The sequence below is a fragment of the Cheilinus undulatus genome, linkage group 3 (assembly GCF_018320785.1).
Source record: "Cheilinus undulatus linkage group 3, ASM1832078v1, whole genome shotgun sequence".
NCBI classification, from domain to species: Eukaryota; Metazoa; Chordata; class Actinopteri; order Labriformes; family Labridae; genus Cheilinus; species Cheilinus undulatus.
Window position 1 is genome coordinate 14,695,444 of NC_054867.1, and position 17,476 is coordinate 14,712,919.

A 17,476-nucleotide genomic window follows, 5' to 3' on the forward strand; every position below is an offset into this window, starting at 1 on the left:
GAAAAATGCTTTTGATTAAACATTTCTGTGATTCTTTGCAAATTCATTTCACACAACAGTAGGGATGAACCTGTTTTAAGATGGCCAGTCAATTACAGGCCGGCTGCAGTAATCTGGGATCTCAGGAATTAATCTGAGCCAGCCATAATTGCTGCCCTGTAATCTGCATGAGAAATTGTTTTTGCTTGCCCTTCATTTTCACTTACAAAAGAAAATATATTCAAAGCTGCCATCTTGAATGAGCAGTGCAGAAGCCTTCTATAAACACAGTGAGGAGAACACTTCACAGAGACATTTCTATGTTGTTGTCTGTTTTTTTTTCTCAAGAACGCTCACTAACCCACATGCCTCTTTTGAATTATTTAAGAGGCAAAATTGTAAATGTTTGTTTCTGTCACTATCCCTCATTCAGGCAATCCTTGAATCTCCAGAGAAGCAGCTAACACTAAATGAAATCTACAACTGGTTCACACGAATGTTTGCATATTTCAGGCGCAATGCAGCGACGTGGAAGGTAAGTTTTCTGCCCTTACCTACATCTTTAAACTAGAAGGAGACACTGTGGTAGTACAGTTACCATTGCACCATTGAGGTTGAAATAATATCCAGATGGTACAAATTAATCATTCTAAATTTAAACATAAAAGTCACACTCAGTTATCTGGAAAAGAATCATGTGTTTTTGTGAAAAAGAAAAAAGCTAAATAAAAAGTCTCATTGTAAAATGCCACTATGTTCTTTGAATGGGTGCATAAGTTTGGAAAAGCAGCTCTTTGTCAGGTACTTTCAACAGTTGTTCTAACATTCTCTGTGGGAGGGATGTATTATTTCTAGTGCTGTCAAAAGATTACAGATTTAAGTTGCAATTAGTCTCATTATTTCTGTAGTTAATCACAATTTATTGTATTATAAAATTCCACTGATTTACATTTAGACGGTTTATGTGTCACGTTTGGATTTTTCTCCTGTCTTAAACTAAGGGTAATTGACTTACTGGATGCTATCTATAGGTAGATTGAAGATGTTAACTTAAGTTTAACCATGGAAAAAGGAGCTTGTTATGGATTGAAAGGAAAAAATCTACCAGTAAATTGGTAACTGTTTGATAACACAAGGTCTGACTTGTCCACTGAGCTGTCTGTGAGGTTTTAAAGTGAAATGAGACATTAAGGAACAGTGGTGGACTTATATGACATCACTGTGGCTGCAGGGAGATCCTGACGTGGCTTAACAAAGGATGCCGAAAAGGACATTAAAGCATGCGATTAATCGCAATTTAAAGAAATAAGTGCACTGATTGTAAATTGTAGTTAATCACAAGCAAAGTGATTAATCTTGACAACCCTAAAACCACAGTCCTCTATATAGATATAAAAATCATGCTTAATAATCAAGAAGAAGAATCGTGTGTTTTTGTAAAAATGCAAAAATTTTGAAAGGGCTAAATAAAAAGTCTCACTGCAAAATGTCATTATGTTCTGGTAAAGGGTAGTAGCTCTTTCAACAGTGCTACTAACACACACTCAGAGACAGAACATAAATCATTTCACCAGGATGCATGAAAAAACGCTACATTTTGCCTTCCAAAACAGCACATTGGTGCTATATAGTAAGACAAACACAAACAGTATTCACTCAAACAAATGCACTAAGTATCTCAAGAATAACAAATATATATTATATGCAGGTCTGTAAAGTAGGCCTACCTACTCTCATACCTAAATGAGTCAGTTTTAATGTTCTGTTTTGAATAAGGAATGTCATTAGAATCACCAATTTAAAAAGTGGAACCATTTTTTGGCCGTAAATGATAACAATAAATCAGTATGTATCTTATTGTCCATATATTTGTGCAAAATTATGGCTGATATGATAAATCGAGTTAGTTGTGATCAATTATGGTCCAAAATTAGTGCACTAATTATTTTTAATTGTGATTAATCGCATGCTTTATTGTCCCTTTCAACACACTTTTGTAGGCGTGTCTCTGCAGCCACAGTGATGTAAAATAAGTCCACCACTGATCCTTAATGTCTCAATTCAATTCAAAAAACCCTCAGACAGCTCAGTGGACAAGGCAGAGGTCATCTGAACTTTTTAATGATCTCTTATTTCATTTTATAGTCCATAACAAGTTCCTTTTACTGCAGTTAAGTTCATGTTATAATTTTCAATCTACAACTAAAAGCAGGCATGTATCCAAACTGCAAGTCAACTACGTAGCAGTAGTTGTGGCAGAAGGACTCGCTGGTTGTTTCGGCCAGGAAGCTAGGCTACAGAGAGTAACAGACGGGTACAGTTTCTCTGTGGGATTTAGTGAGTTTTTGCTCAAAATGGGCCACAAAACAATGTTGGCTCAAATGTACGCACTATGAAAAATTTTAGAGCATTTTTGGTTTTTTGTTTTTTTCCCAAGAAGCCTCTGTGTTTCTGTCACTATTCTGAAATGCGAGAGCACATAACCTGTAGCCAAAGAGGCTTTCTGGGTAAAGAATAAAATGCTTCAAAATTTTTCACAGTGCATACGTTTGAGCCAGCATTGTTTTGTGGCCCATTTTTACCGAAAACTTTTTAAATTCCACAGAGAAACTGTACCCATCTGTTATGCTGTACAGCTTCCAGACCAGAACAACCAGTGAGTACTTCTTAAAGGTCCAATCCTCACTGAAAACACTGGAGGCTGATGCCACTTCTACTGCTAGGTACCTCATATGGCCCTGATGTAAAAATTACTGAAATATCCCTTTAAATGTTAAATCTTTTGACAGCCCTATACAGAATATTCAGAGAAAGTATATTTGTGAATTGGTATAAATAGAATATTTATGTGGCAACTGAGTCACTTGAAACATAATGTTATATTTTACTGCTGAAAACCTTGTTTTTTTTTTAACTCTACTGCCTGTCAAAATATTTCATCTTTCAAAGACTTTTTCTCCATATTTAAACATGTTTACAGCACTGATAGCAACTTTCCTTTCTCCCTCTGTTTTTGCTCCAACTGCAGAATGCAGTCCGGCATAATCTTAGTCTTCACAAGTGTTTTGTGCGAGTAGAAAACGTAAAAGGGGCTGTGTGGACAGTCGACGAAATTGAGTTCCAAAAGAGAAGGCCTCAAAAGATAAGTGGGTAGGTTGAGCCTTTCAAACCCCGGCTAGCATTTGTCTCACTGCTCACATTTAGAAAGAGGCTGCTGCTACACATTGTCATTGTCTCTGTGCCACAAGTCCCTGCTTGCTTTGGCCTGCCAACCCTTCAGGATTTAAAGAAGGCTTTTGGTGATTCCTCATAACTCCCAGTGGCTTTTTATTTTATTTTGATCCTCATCCTTTTCCCTCCTCCTTGTGTCTGTGTCCGTCCTCTTGTCTGTTCGATGTCCATCACTGCATCTGCATCTGGCTGCCCCTCCCCCTTCCTGCTGATTTGCTTTACCAGGGTGCCATTCGCACCAACCTTTCCCTGCATAAGTGCTTTGTGAGAGTAGAAGATGAGTTTGGGTCCTTTTGGACTGTTGATGATGAGGAGTTTAAGCGTGGCCGTCACATACAGAGAGGCCACCCTTGGAAATGCAACGCTGATGAGAACTCTGTACAGTAAGCACTTCCACCTTCCCTGCAAACTCCACAGGCAACCCCCCCACCCCCACCCCCTACGCACCACCTTTTCCATCATGCTTGCCAGCTTGCCATTCATCGTGCTTTCATGATATCTGCTTCCATTACATGTCTCTGTTTTGAAGATAGCTATGAGGTAGTGTGGAATGATTCAACATCTTAAGACTTAAGCTTTGATATCTAGCACACCAGTAAATGTATTTAGTCCTTACACAGAGTGCTTTGATTTCCTTTTATGAAATACAATACTGTAGAAGAGAAATGTACATTAGGTGAGACATGAGTCTGAGGTTTTAATTGGATTTTTTTTTCTGCTTGCAGAAGTTCAGCCTTAGTGAAGAACATTCAGACCGGCCTGGGCTATGGTCCAACCCTTTCTGCTGCCTTCCAGGTAAGAAAAAAGTGTCTTCATATTAAGCATAACTCTACAAAACAGTGAATATTAAGGAGCTCGCCATCTCTTCTGCCTCTGACTCTTTGTTTTGATGAGTGTGTATTGGTATGAAAGAAGTAATGTGCAACTGAGAAAGTGCTGACAACTCTCTTCCGTTTCACATTTTATGCTTTGGGCTTTGCTTTTCAGGCTTCAATGGCAGAAAACAACATACCTCTATACACTACTGCTTCCATTGGAAGTCCCACCCTCATCTCCCTGGCCAACGCCATCCGTGAGGAGATGAATGGAGCAATGGACCATGGAAACAGCAACGACAGTGACAGTTGCCCGGGACGCTCTCCCCTGCCAGCTATGTGAGTGGCATTCACACTTTCTCTCCTGACCAAAGTCAGTGTAAGAAATCAAGAGTAGGAGAAGAGTTTCAGCTGCTTACTCCACTGTGACAGCAACATGCTTAATATACATTCAGAAAGTATTTAGACCCCCTTCACTTTTTGTCTATTTTATGTTGCAGCCTGACGCTACAGTTGAAAAAAATTATATGTATTCTCATTAATCCTCATCGGGTATCTCATCATCACAAAGGGAAAGCAGAATTTTAGAATTTTTTGCAAATAAATAAAAAAATTTAAACTGAAATATGACATTGGCATTGCAGAACAGTAGAAATTTAGCTCAGGTTTCTCCCATTTCTCACAATTGTTGCTGTGATGTTTCTACGCTTTGATTTGAGTCCACTTGTTGTAAGTGAAACTGATTGGACATAATTTGGAAAGGCACACACCTCTCAGCCTCACAGCTGACAATGCAAATCAGAGCAAAAACCAAAGGAACCACCTCAGAGACAGGATTATTGCAGTTAAAGTTTGACAAAACCAGGGCTCTTCCAAGAGCTGGTCACATGGACAAACTGAGAGATTGGTTGAGAAGGGCCTTAATAAGAGATGTTACCAAGAACCTGATGGTCACTCTGACTGAGCTCCAGAGATCCTGTGTGGAGATGGGACAAAGTTCCAGAAGGACAACTATCACTGCAGCCCTTCACTGATCTGGGCTTAATGTCAGAGTGGCTAACCTCTCTATGAATCTGATTTTTATTATTTTCATGGTCAGGCTTTTAATGCTTGTGCCCAGAGGAGGGGATAAAACCAGGATAATCACTCATTTATATTTTTGCTTGTACTCAGTAGATTATCAGTTATTTAGATGTGTGAAATATTTACATTTAACAGAAGTCCTAAATGAGGCTTTACATTGTCACTGACCAAAATGGTCTAGGGCCGCTACAAGGATTGTGGTGTAAAAACATTAAAAAAAAAAATATTTGGCTCAAAAAGGTTAATTAATGTTGTATGAAATTGCTCTAAAGGTGGCACATGAGCAACTAAAAGGAAGGTGAAAGTGTTTAAGTGTTGAGTCACATATCCTAGTAGACACAGAGTTAAAATGATCAGTTTGATCAAAAACTGGTGGTGTTTGCTTGGTTTTCACATGGAGATTTTTACAAACTCCATACTTTCACTGCTCACACTAAGGAAAGTCTTCCATCTAGACACTCTGACATTAAGCCCAGATCAGTGGAGAGCTGCAGTGACGGTTCTCTTTCTGGAACTTTATCCCATCACCGCACAGGATCTCTGGAGCTCAGTCAAAGTGACCATCAGATTCTTGGTCGCCTCTTTTACTAAGGCCCTTCTCCCCTGATTGCTCAGTTTGGCCAGGCAACCAGCTCTTGGTAGAGTCCTAGTTGTGTCAAACTTCTTCCATTTGAAAATTATGGAGGCCGCTGTGCTCTTGGGAATCTTCGGTGTAGTCTTTCCCAGACCTGTCAACAATCCTGTCTCTGAGCTCTGCACGCAGTTCCATTGACCTCATGTCTTGGTTTTCACTCTGATATGTATTGTCAGCCATGAGGCCTTCTATAGGGGGATGTGTGCATTTCAAAATTATGTCCAATGAGTTTCATTTTAAGACAAGTGGACTCAAATCAAGGTGTAGAAACATCTCAGAAAAGATCAAGAAAAATAGAAGGAAACTGGGCTACATTTAAGTGTATTTGTGGGGTCTGATTACTTATGCCAATGTCAAATTTCAGTTTTTATTTCTAACAAATTTGTTATTTTTTTTTTATTCTGTTTTCATTTTGTCATGATGGAGTAATGAATGTAGATTAATGAGAATAAAAATGACATTTTTTGACTGTAGCATCAGGCTGCAACAAAACAAAACTGGGAAAAATAGAAGGGGTCTGAATACTTTCTGAATGCCCTGTATTTAAACTGAAAATAACCCAGATGGCCACCAAAAAGGGTCATTTTTTAAGGCATGGTTCCAGATGAAACAGAAACAATGCAGAGAGGATGATAAATCAAGTAAAGAGGGAATAGAGAGGTGTGTGGGGTCAGAAAGGAAGGAAACTCCACCTTTTTGAATAAGAAGAGGCTGGAGCCCTTCTGTTATTACAACAGTGAGTATATAAACTTTCCTGCTTGTGTCCTGAGTCATGCCTTAATCAGCAGTCAAATTTGGTAAACACGCCAGAACATGCAGTGTTAGACCAGTTGGCTTTGACAGCGTAAATGATGAGCTGCAACACTTTCAGAAATGTTTCCAACACTGAAAATCACCTAAAACCCTCATGTTGGCCTGGAAACCACAGCTCCATGTTCACTTGTTGTACAGGCGTGTGCGCTAAGTTGTTTGAAGCCTAGAATAATACAGCGTTCACCGCATCATTTCCAGATGTGGGGGCAGACCACCGATGTGCAGCATGGGTAGACTCAGGAATGGTCTCCTGAAATGTCTGAGCTAGGGGGAAATTTCTGCCTGAAAACAAAAAATGTGCAGTAATGAGCTCCTGGCCAAATGGAGAAAAGTGCCATCCCTAATCACTGTGAACATAGCTTTGAGCGTGGCTGTGGAACAGGAAAGGCAGAGACAGGATGGGTGTGTTGGCCTAAAGGCTGCCTGCTTCTCCCTCTACCCCTCTGTTCTTTATCTTCAGGCGGATAGAGCTCAAAATCTCCTTTTTAATATGTGTATAAGATGTATAAAAGCACTAAATTAGATACACTACCTGTTTTCTTTTCTTCTTAACTTCATTGTAGTAGTTTTTTAATTCGAGCTCTAAATAAACATACACTAGATAAATGCATCAGTCTCGTCTGGCTCATGGGATAAGCGCTAAACTTATATGCTGCTTTTCTATTACCACATTTGTTTTCCATATGTCTAATGGAGCTTCTGGTTTACAGGACGTAGCTGTTAGACACTGTGGAGAAATTAGGACAGCCACACAGAATCAGGTACCCAGAGACAGCTAATTATAAGCAAAGTGTAAAATCAGCATGCAGTTCAATAGCATAATAATAACAATTTCATGTCTACCCTGCAGCCACAGAGTCAGACCTGAGGCAACAGCACTTGTAGCGTTACTTTGATGTGAAAATGATAGAAAAGCTGCCTTTACTTATTCCCTTTTTATAATTTACACAAAATTATGTCAGCTCATTTGCATTTAAGTGTCTCCATCACAAAAGTTGCAAATAACACAACATCCTAGTGCGAATAAATCAAACGTGGGCTTTGTTGATGAAGGATCTGCCAGTTCTCCCTTGTTCTGGTGTTAAATGAGCCTAGTTCCTCATCCTGACATCGCTCTAGCTTCACTTCAACAGCCTGGCACCACAGGTTAGAGCGGCAGCTCCCCTGCAGCTGCTTACAGTGTTTTTCCTTGTTTTGTGTTTTTTCTCCTCTCTGCCACAGCCAGGCCTCCTCTCTCCGTGCTTTCTCTCTTTTTGTAATGAGAAATTTGGCAGATTTCATCTCTTTAGTGGCTCTTTTGCCCAGGCTGTGAGCTGGGGGGCTCATGTTTTTGCCTTGTTTACAAGTGACAGTGTCATTATTCTCTTAAGGGCTCTGTTTCTTATCACAGCGTTGTGCCGAGTGCGCTGCCGCCGCTCTCCTTGCGCGCCTTTTCTGCCAGAGCTTTTCTTCCCTTATTGACACTTGGTTGAAAATATGCATTAATTCTGGAGTTTAAAGCCTGTACAGCAGTGTCTGGTCGCTGTGTTTGCTTGAAGTTGATTAATGATAGAAGCCGGCTCAGGGTCGTCCTCTGGAGACCCGCTTTGCAGGTTGTGCATGTTAACGAGCAGGAAGGGGAACACACAGCGCGCCGCTGATCATTCGCCACCAGGAGGCTGACAACAGCAGTCCACTCTCTCCCGACAGTCCATTCTCTTCTCTTCTCGTCTCACATTGTTAATCTACCTCATTTATCAGTTCTAAGTGAATACCCTGTTGTCGAGTGCCATGAAATAAAAAAGCCCGCAGCTTAGCCTGGATTGGAAAACCTTAAAAGAAAGCTAATTATCATCAGCAGCAGTGAGGTCCAACATTTGTTTTTGTTACCCTGTTTCATTCTTCATAAACAGAATCAGCTCAGCTGTAAATATTTTATGCCTGAGTCCATAAAACGTTCAAAGAATGGAGCTATATTCAGTTTCCTCTCCTCCCCCAGGCATCACACCAGCGTTAAGGAGGAGCCACTGGACCCCGAAGACCACGAAGGACCCCTCTCCCTGGTAACGACTGCCAATCACAGTCCAGATTTCGATCACCACAGAGATTACGATGACGACCAGGGCCAAGATGACATGCTGTAAAACTCGTGCCGCCCCCTCCCTGGCTTTAGAGGCAGAGGCAGTCTGGGTCATGTGGGAGACTGAAGCCCTCTAAAACACTGACTTGCAGTCTCAGCCACTGTTGACAGCTCTAAAATGTCTCCAAGTCAACTTTTTAGTGCCATTACAATACAAAGAGAAAACATACAAAAACACAGAATACTCCCTACATGAGTTTTTTTTATGCAGATAACTTTTTACTTTGATTTCACGTTACGCCTACAAGTGAAAAGCTTTATTTCTTATCATGTGGTGGTTACACTTGTTTGGTACAGGGGGTGACGCGTTACGTGGTGGGAGACCCTCATTGTGCAGCCAGAGAAGACTGTATTCATTGGACTGCAGGAGGGATATTGTCTCTACCACCCCCCACCCACCCACAAACACATCTGACCACAAACTCAAGAGAAATGACTGACGTTTAATTTACACGCCCTGCATGTTCTGTGTATGTGTGTGAGGACTAGTGTGGACTTCTGTTAATTGCCACTGCCTTCAACACTTTCATCGGTTATGCTTTTTATACTTTGGGATGGATGCTGTTTTTATTTGGGTGTATATTTTGTTGGGAATGAGAGTTTTTAAGCATCAACAAAATGTATCTTTTACTTTCAATGCTGTTAATTGTGGTATTTTTTTCTTTTGAACTGATCAGACCTCATGCCTAAGCTGTGGAGATTCTGTATGGTCAGCACTTGATGATGAATGTTTATGATTTCCTTTCATGTATTTCTTTCAAACGCATACATGAAGCCGAATGTCTGATACCAAGTAGTATTTTTCTGTCATTTATTCCAAAGTCTTTGAAAAAAAAAAAAGTCAGGAGTCTGATGTGTAGCCCACCCTTCTTCCCTTTTACGCCCCCCCGCTCATGATGTCCATTGGTAATGCACTAATCATAATGAAGGCGCTCTCCACGCATCAATGAAGTTTAATTTAAGATGCGAATGAATGACAGAGAAATCATGCAGGTTATGATTTATCTTTATGAAATTATACAGTAGAACAGCCCCTCACAGCAGAGTTTGTTGAGCTGCAACACAATTTATGATCATTTACAAGCTTGTTTTTTTAAGGAAAATTTAAATGTCAGGTTTGTAACAATGAGATAATGATTTACAGTAAATCGGCTTAATCTGGTTTCTTAACACAAATGCCACTGATTATCAGACGTGTCTGCTTTTTCTCTCTGTAATTCCATTCAGTGGCTAAGGATAAAAAGGCCTGTAACGGCCGCCAGAGTAAGAGCAGCCTACGAATGTAATAAACCACAAATGCAATACAGATGTGCAGCTTTTTATGTAATAACCCCATAAATATTATAGATTCCCTTCACACATTATAGCAGTGGCCCTACTTCTAATAATAATTGTTTTTATTAAATAATTCGCATAACAATTATAGATGCATAAGTAAACATTATTAAATACTTTACCCATCATTCATAAAGCATTATTAATTTTTATATTATTTAGAAACACAGCTATAAATGATTTAATGATGCATAAGTGCAGCTTAAGTTCCCATTGATACACCATTATCAATTACATTTATAAACATAGTTATAAATGTGTTATTGATGCATTAGTTAAGCATTAGTTAAACATCATTTTTCATTTATAAAACATTGCTATTTAATTCATATGCCATTTAAAAACAAAGCTATTAATGTTTCAGTGATGTGTAAAGCTGAACCCGGGCAAAAACCTCAAATCTCCAAAATCCCTTTTTAGTGAATGAAAAAAAGCTTCTTCTTTTTTTTAAATAATTTGCACTGATCCAGCATCCTTTTGACATGTATTAACTTCAAAAATGTTCAAATACATACATTAAAAAAAAAAAAAAAAAAAAAAAAAGTTGATAGTTGTAAAGGATGGCCTAATTTACTTGTTTATGAAAAAAATGGAGATACAAGGTTTTGGCCTGACACAATTATAAATGCATTATTCATGCATTAGTAAAAACTTAGTACAGGGGTGTCAAACTAGATCACAGAAGGGGTCGGATTCTGAATTAAGGTCTAACCCAAGGGCCTAACAGGGTCCGCATTCAGCCAAACTGTCAACCTCATTTTCACCAGTAAGAAATCATGGGGAGAAAAAATTAGCACTGATGATAAATGATTTTTAGATTTATAAAGTCAAAATGATAAGTTAAAATGCTCCAAAGCTGAGATAAAAAGTCTAACTTATTAGTTTAAAAGGTCAAAACATGAAATTAGATGTTAAAATAATGCTTTTAAAAGGCCAATATATAATAAAGAAAGTCACAATCATATTTTAAGGCAAAAATATGACTTATAATTTAAAATGGTGCACCTTAAAGGGCAAAAATATGAGATTAAAAGTTAAAATTATACTTGAAAAAGCCAAAATATTAGATAGAAGTTAAATTAAAGGTTGAAAAGGTCAAAATATGAGACAAAAGTCAACATAATAAATATAAAATGTCAAAATAGTAAATAAAAGTTCAAATAATAGATTGAAGTCATATTTGATATCATCAAGGTTAAGTTTACATTTTTATACTGGAGGAAATCTGCAGACCTCATATTTTAGGGCCAGTTATAATAAGAATATGATATGAACTTGCTGACTGGGTTTAACTGTACCATGGGCCGGATTTGGCCCCAGGGCCTTGAGTTTGACACCCCTGCCTCAGTAAAAATGTAACTCATCATTTATAAAGCATTATTATTAAACTAATGTCATCTATAAACAGCTATAAATGCTTTGTTAATAAATTAGTAAAGCATCCATAACCCTTAGCCGAACTCCAATAACACCTCTTTACTAATGAATCCACTATTTATAGCTGTGTATATAATGGTGCATAGATTAGTTAATAATGCTTAATAAATGATGAGGTAAGTGTTTGATAATATTTAATGTATCAATTAAGATTGACAATTATGTTTATTATTAATGAATAACTACTTACTTATACTTTCTATTGCTTTACTAATGCATCCATCGCTGTGCATATGAAAGACATTTAAATCAGTTATTAATGCTTTATAAATGATCATTTAAGTGTTTAATTATGCCTACTCAGAGTATCAGTGAAGCTGACCTCTTGGCCAGGTCACCCTCATAAAATAGATCTCGATCTCAGTGGGACTTTATCTGGTTAAACAGAGAAAGAAAGAAAGAAAGAAAGAAAGAAAGAAAGAAAGAAAGAAAGAAAGAAAAAGAAAATTAATAGCTGAGTTTTTACATGACATTTAAATAAGTTACTAATGATCTATAAATAATGATTGAGTCTTAACTAGTGCTTACTAAAGCTTTACTAAAGTTAAATAATGTGGAGCTATTATACATTGTTTCCAAATAATTTTAAAAATGACCAAAAGGATCATTTTTCATTTCATATTACATTTTTGGAAAGTCCTCTCAATTTTGAAAGCTGTAACTTTTCAAAAACAGAAACAATTGCTGCCATCAGGCCAAAACCTCTTCTCTCTAAAATCACTACTTTCAGGAAATGGAGAAAAACTTGTGTTTTTTTCAATAAATGTTATTTCTAAAGGATCATCATCAACATCTTATCGCCTCTTTTAATGTTTGTAAAACCCACTGACAGATGTAAAGGGTGAATGATAGCACTGATTAATGAAACATTGTAACATTTGTTGGATTATTTCAGTAAAAGCTGCAGGTCTGAATTAGTTTTGTGTTTTACTGCATCTGTGGGCTGTTATTATGTTGGCAGGTGTCACAAGGCCTTTCCTGTTTTTATTTATTTGTCTGGGCATGACTAGTTTAAGTTTTGCTGTGTTAATAGTGGAACACTGGACAAAAATGCTCATTAGTTTTCATCAAGGGAAAAATACCAGAGATCCAAACATTCCAGCAGTTGACAGCCGCTCTAAAGGGCCCAAACAAAAGGCACATGCATTTCAAGACTGTGGATTCCTCAGCAGTCAGTGTCATCCAAGAGCCAGTAGTCGTAGAGTCGAACACTGACCTGAGAGGAATCCACGGATGATATGTGATGCTGCACCAAAAAACTCCAGCGGTAGAGTTACACTTTGAAGAGACCATGAAGAAACCATTTCAAGACTGCAATCAACCACTTTAATCCTTTTATTTATTTTGAGTATTGTTATTATTTTATGTTTTATTTGGCTTTCTTGATGTATTGTAATAAATCGTTCTGTGACTACCAAAGATTAACTACTAAGTCAATGTTGTGGGTTCCATGCAATAGCAGAAAAGGCCAAATATCTCTCCTTCTTTCTCTCCCGTTGCGCAATCTGAGCAGCTGGGATGGAGCCGGTGGCAGATTGAATCGGAAAAACATTCCTCAAAAGCCCCGGTGTTTTCATTCATTTTGAAACCAAAGGGGGCGTCTCGAACGGGACAGCTGCAGTAATGGTTGCAGTTACCAAAACAGTTCGACATCATGACCAAATTAGGGGAAAAAATGTATCTTTTGGCCAATGAGTGGGAAAAGGGAGCTATTTGGTCAGATTTGGGTATGTGAGCTGAGAATAATGTGAAATAGATTTAAAAATTCAACTGGACCACACGATGATTCAACGTTACTCTTCTTTTATTCCTCATTTAAATTTATTGTATCCCACCTTTTGGGTTTTTTTGTTAATTTTCTTTCATCTTATTACTTTTTATATTAAAAAAAGAAACACTCCTGTTGATTTATAAGCTGGGTACAAGGTACTTTATGGCAGATAATTTTATTACATTTTGATTTTAAGCTCACAGCTCATCGACTAAAAATGTAAAAGGCAATCAGTGGTTTCCAGATGTTTTTACACATCAAGGCAGCTGTGGGATGGGTCAGTAAAAGCAATGATAGGGCCAACACTCATCTGTAAACCTCCCAGTCATGTGGCTGGTGTGTCTTCAAACGGAGCAATTGCACTGGTGGGATTAAAAAGTTCTCAGCATGTGTAGCTTAAAAACGACAGCATGAGAAATACCATTTGTACGCATATCTCAGTTCAAACCTATATGGAATGATTCAATTAAATGAGCAAAAAACACACAAAAAAAAACATTTCATTCAGTTGCACTTAGTTGTATGTCTTGCATGTGTATTCTTATACTGTAGAGAGACAAATATAAAATAGAAAGGGAAATTAGATCTTTCATCTTTTTGCCAAACCAATCCAAACTGCAGGCCTGATGTCCAGCTGTGTGGGGCACTATTGATCCTGATCTCCAATGGGTCTTTTTAAGGATGTTTCAATACGGTGTACATACAAGTCAATCTGATTAGTCAAAAGCCCTTGTCTTTTCTTTTTTATTTGAGGATTAAAAAATGCGTTTGTGGTCTGACGTTTGCTTTCTCCCCACTGCTTTGTATTGACTGTTCAGTATGAAATAGCTGTGAGAACACTGCTGTATGTTCTGGTGTAGCAAACTGTGCTGCATATGACTTTTACTTAGTAATATTTGCTTCAAAATAAAAAAAAAAAATCCAATCATCAATGCAGACTTCTGGGTGAGCTGGGCCGGGCTATGGAGGGGTTTTAACTGTAATATAGAAACTTTTCTCTGCTATTATTTTGTACAGATGTTTTCCCACTTTTGTTAAGCTGATTTTAATACTTATTTTCATGGTCCAACCACTGTCTTCTGTGGCTGTATGTTAAAGATTTCTGCTCATGGAAAGGGCACAAGTATATTTCCTCTACAGAATGGAGATATCTTGCATGGCTAATCCCAGGGTCAAAGAGATGTGGGGGGGCGGGGGACGCCAGTGAGTAAGGTTTAACTGGCCAGTAATAATAAAGGGTGTATCAATCTAATAATATTTTATATGAAATTAATAGGAAAAATAAAGAAAGTGCCAAGATGTAAAAAATATTGCTAATTGCTGTTTTTTTTATTGTTTGTTTGGAAATTCCACCAATGCATCAAAGATGTGTGCTTCTTCTTATCCATGCCATGTTTTTGTTGACATCACAAAATGTTTCCTTTTTTTTTTTTTTCAAATCAAGGGTGATTGTAAATGATTCAAACAAAGTACAGCAGGAAGGTGGAACTGTATGGCATCTTCATCGCCAACATCAGCACCCGAGCTAAGGCACCTTTGTTTTTTTTGTACCGCCATCCATGTGGGGATTCAGGGCAGGAGCTGTCAGGGTTCTGCCATCCTACAGCAGCCTTTTCTTCTTCTTCTTCTTTTTTTTTCTTGGAGATGTACTGTAGTTTCTTGCTGTTTTTTTTTTCTCTTGAAAGGTATAATTGCTCATCACTTTCATCAGTATGTAATCTCCTCATCATTCCATCTGTCTGATGCAGACCACTCTGTTGTAGTCAGTGGCGATGACTGACGTGCATTCTAAACATGCAATAAAATGCTTGTTATTCAGATCTGTTCTCACAAGTCTCTCATTGTATGCTTTGGGCCGCTCTTTTTTATTTTATGACAGTCAAACTCATCTGATAGCTGAAGGTTTAATGACGTATTGCTTACTTTTATAAAGAATGGTTACATTAGCACTGCTTCTGTTTGGACTTGCACGCCCTTAAATCCTTCTCTGGTCTGCAGTAGAGTCAAGGCATCAGAGGGTAGAGATTCTGAGGACCCAAATCCACTTAAATCCTCTAACAATGATATTTGTGACCAAATATATGCATTATTAACAGTCTTAGTCTTAGTGTCAGTCTGCCGTTAGGTCTTTCGGTTAGTTCATGGGACATGGAATCATGAGTGAAACTTTTAAAAGCTCAAGATGTGTCAGCAGATAAGAAAAAAGAGAAGGGTAAAACAAGCCACTGTGTTTGAAGGTCCTGGGCAAAGACTATTATAAGCCCCTTTATCATTTAGCTGAAAGCAATCAAACTGGGTGGAGCATCTCTTTTCAAGTAAAAAAAAAAAAACAAAACAAAAAAAAAAAAACATAGAACTCCAAGACATACTAAAATATAGAGCTGACTTATATGGACCAAAAATCATAGCTTGAGATTTTTTAGCTAATTGGCACTGTACAATATATTTTTTAATCAGGAGCGTGGGCGTAGCACAGGGGGGAAACCTGCACTGATTATCAGGGCCCACAGTAGGGGGGCCTTGGGAAGCCAGCAATGAAAAGTGTTTCATTTATTTTTTCTTAGTAATTACAGTCATTATTGAATCAAAAGCAAACAAATGGATTAGTCAACAGACCTAAATTTATATCAAATAGAGTGAAATGAAATACTGGGGGGCCCTTGCTGCTCCCTTAAAAATGTCCAAATGGTATATTCCAGCGCTGTGAAATAATGCAAGTAAATTCAGTTTAACCATGGTAAAAATATTGCTAATCCATCTGGAAATTATGGTTCAGAAATACATTGAAATACGTGGATATTTGCAAAAATGATACAAGATTTGTTGCTTGGCTATCTGGCTAAGAGGGGCCGTGTATAATAGTCTTTCTTGGGGCCCAAAATCCCTAGCTACACCCCTGATCAGGAGATACTTAATGCAAGTTTAACAATAATTTTGATGAAAGAGAAATAAGCAATGTCTTTGGCGATTAGGCTCCAATGTTGAGGAAGAAGGCCAGATTAGAGGAGTAGACTTCCAAGAAGCTGGACTGGGACACCAATAAGGTGGCTTGGAGGAGGATGAGATGATATTCAGATATTCAGGATGAGATGAGAAGAAGACCTATGTGGATCTGGACTAGATGCTGATGAACTGAATGGAGGTAGCTGGGGTGGAGGAGGATTGCAGTGTCTACACACAAACAAAAGGCTGACTGTAAAAGAGAAGACAACAGATTTAAAATATGACAGATAAATAAAGATTGGACAAAAAAGGTTGTGGCAGAATCTGATTAGCTTAGTACTGAAAAAAGTGAATGCCCAGAATCAGCTGATCACCAGAGCAAGAAGAGAAGGAAAAGATATGAATGAATGGTGACAAAAGAAACACTCTTCCTGCTTGAACTTTTGCTGAGCTACATTTATTTATTTTTTCTGTAAAGAAATAATAAATACAATACCAGAATGGTAAATTTTTATATGATTAAACAAAAATAGACATCTCTGACACCCAATATTTGGCTAATTTGCAGTGTAAACATTTCCGTATGGGAAGTTTGCCAAAATGTTTTATATTTTTAAATACAATATGTTTCAAAATGATCAAATCTCCATTATTTTAATGCACAGTATGTAAAACTCTGCCACCATGGGGCTCTCAATCAAAACAAGAACACAATATGACAAGTACAGACCAGTGCTGCCCAGCTCTGCCCATCAACACTTAATGCATTTAAAAGTGCACTTCTGCGTTCATGCTGGAAGCAATCCCAAAATGCACATGTGCTCTGGGATCCAAGGATGGGCATGTGCTCTGGTGTTGCTCCCGGCCTCAACTAAAAAACAGATAACATAGGAATGGTCACTTTTTTTATTTACATAAATATTTCAGTGAAAAGATTCTACATACTGTATCTTTATGATTAAAAACAAAATACAGAAACTTAATGGTCATATTTTTAACCTTAAGAGAGAGAGCAGGATCAGTGAGGCACTCCTTATCAAATCCTACAACTTCTGAGCAATTAAGACAAAGTGAAGGACTTTGCTCACAGTTTTTTTCAATAATACAAAACAATAAATTTTCCTGTATCAGTTCAGAAGTAGTATTGATTTAATTATATAAAATGACCTATTGTGACCCCTTGGAGCACGAGTCCCCAGGCAACTTCCTACCTTTGCCTTGTGGTAAAACCAGCATGCATATGAGAAGTCTATGGACCAATGTTTTTCAAATAAAACTAAAAGGCTGTGGTATTGGCTGTGTATTCGAGGCCTCAG

At 37.9% G+C, this 17,476-nt stretch overlaps 1 protein-coding gene across 3 annotated transcripts in view; it reads left to right on the forward strand.

Annotated features, from left to right (window-relative positions):
* Nucleotides 1-9,589, forward strand: part of foxp1b (forkhead box P1b) — a 206,310-nt gene extending 196,721 nt beyond the window's left edge. For all 3 annotated transcript variants that reach the window (XM_041783699.1, XM_041783698.1, XM_041783700.1), the window contains 5 exons: nucleotides 413-514; nucleotides 3,008-3,129; nucleotides 3,936-4,005; nucleotides 4,198-4,364; nucleotides 8,534-9,589. In XM_041783699.1, coding sequence (XP_041639633.1) covers nucleotides 413-514; nucleotides 3,008-3,129; nucleotides 3,936-4,005; nucleotides 4,198-4,364; nucleotides 8,534-8,678 — 606 coding nt within the window. In that variant the 3' untranslated portion in view covers nucleotides 8,679-9,589. The remainder of the gene's footprint in view (nucleotides 1-412; nucleotides 515-3,007; nucleotides 3,130-3,935; nucleotides 4,006-4,197; nucleotides 4,365-8,533) is intronic.
* Nucleotides 9,590-17,476: the final 7,887 nt, after the last annotated feature.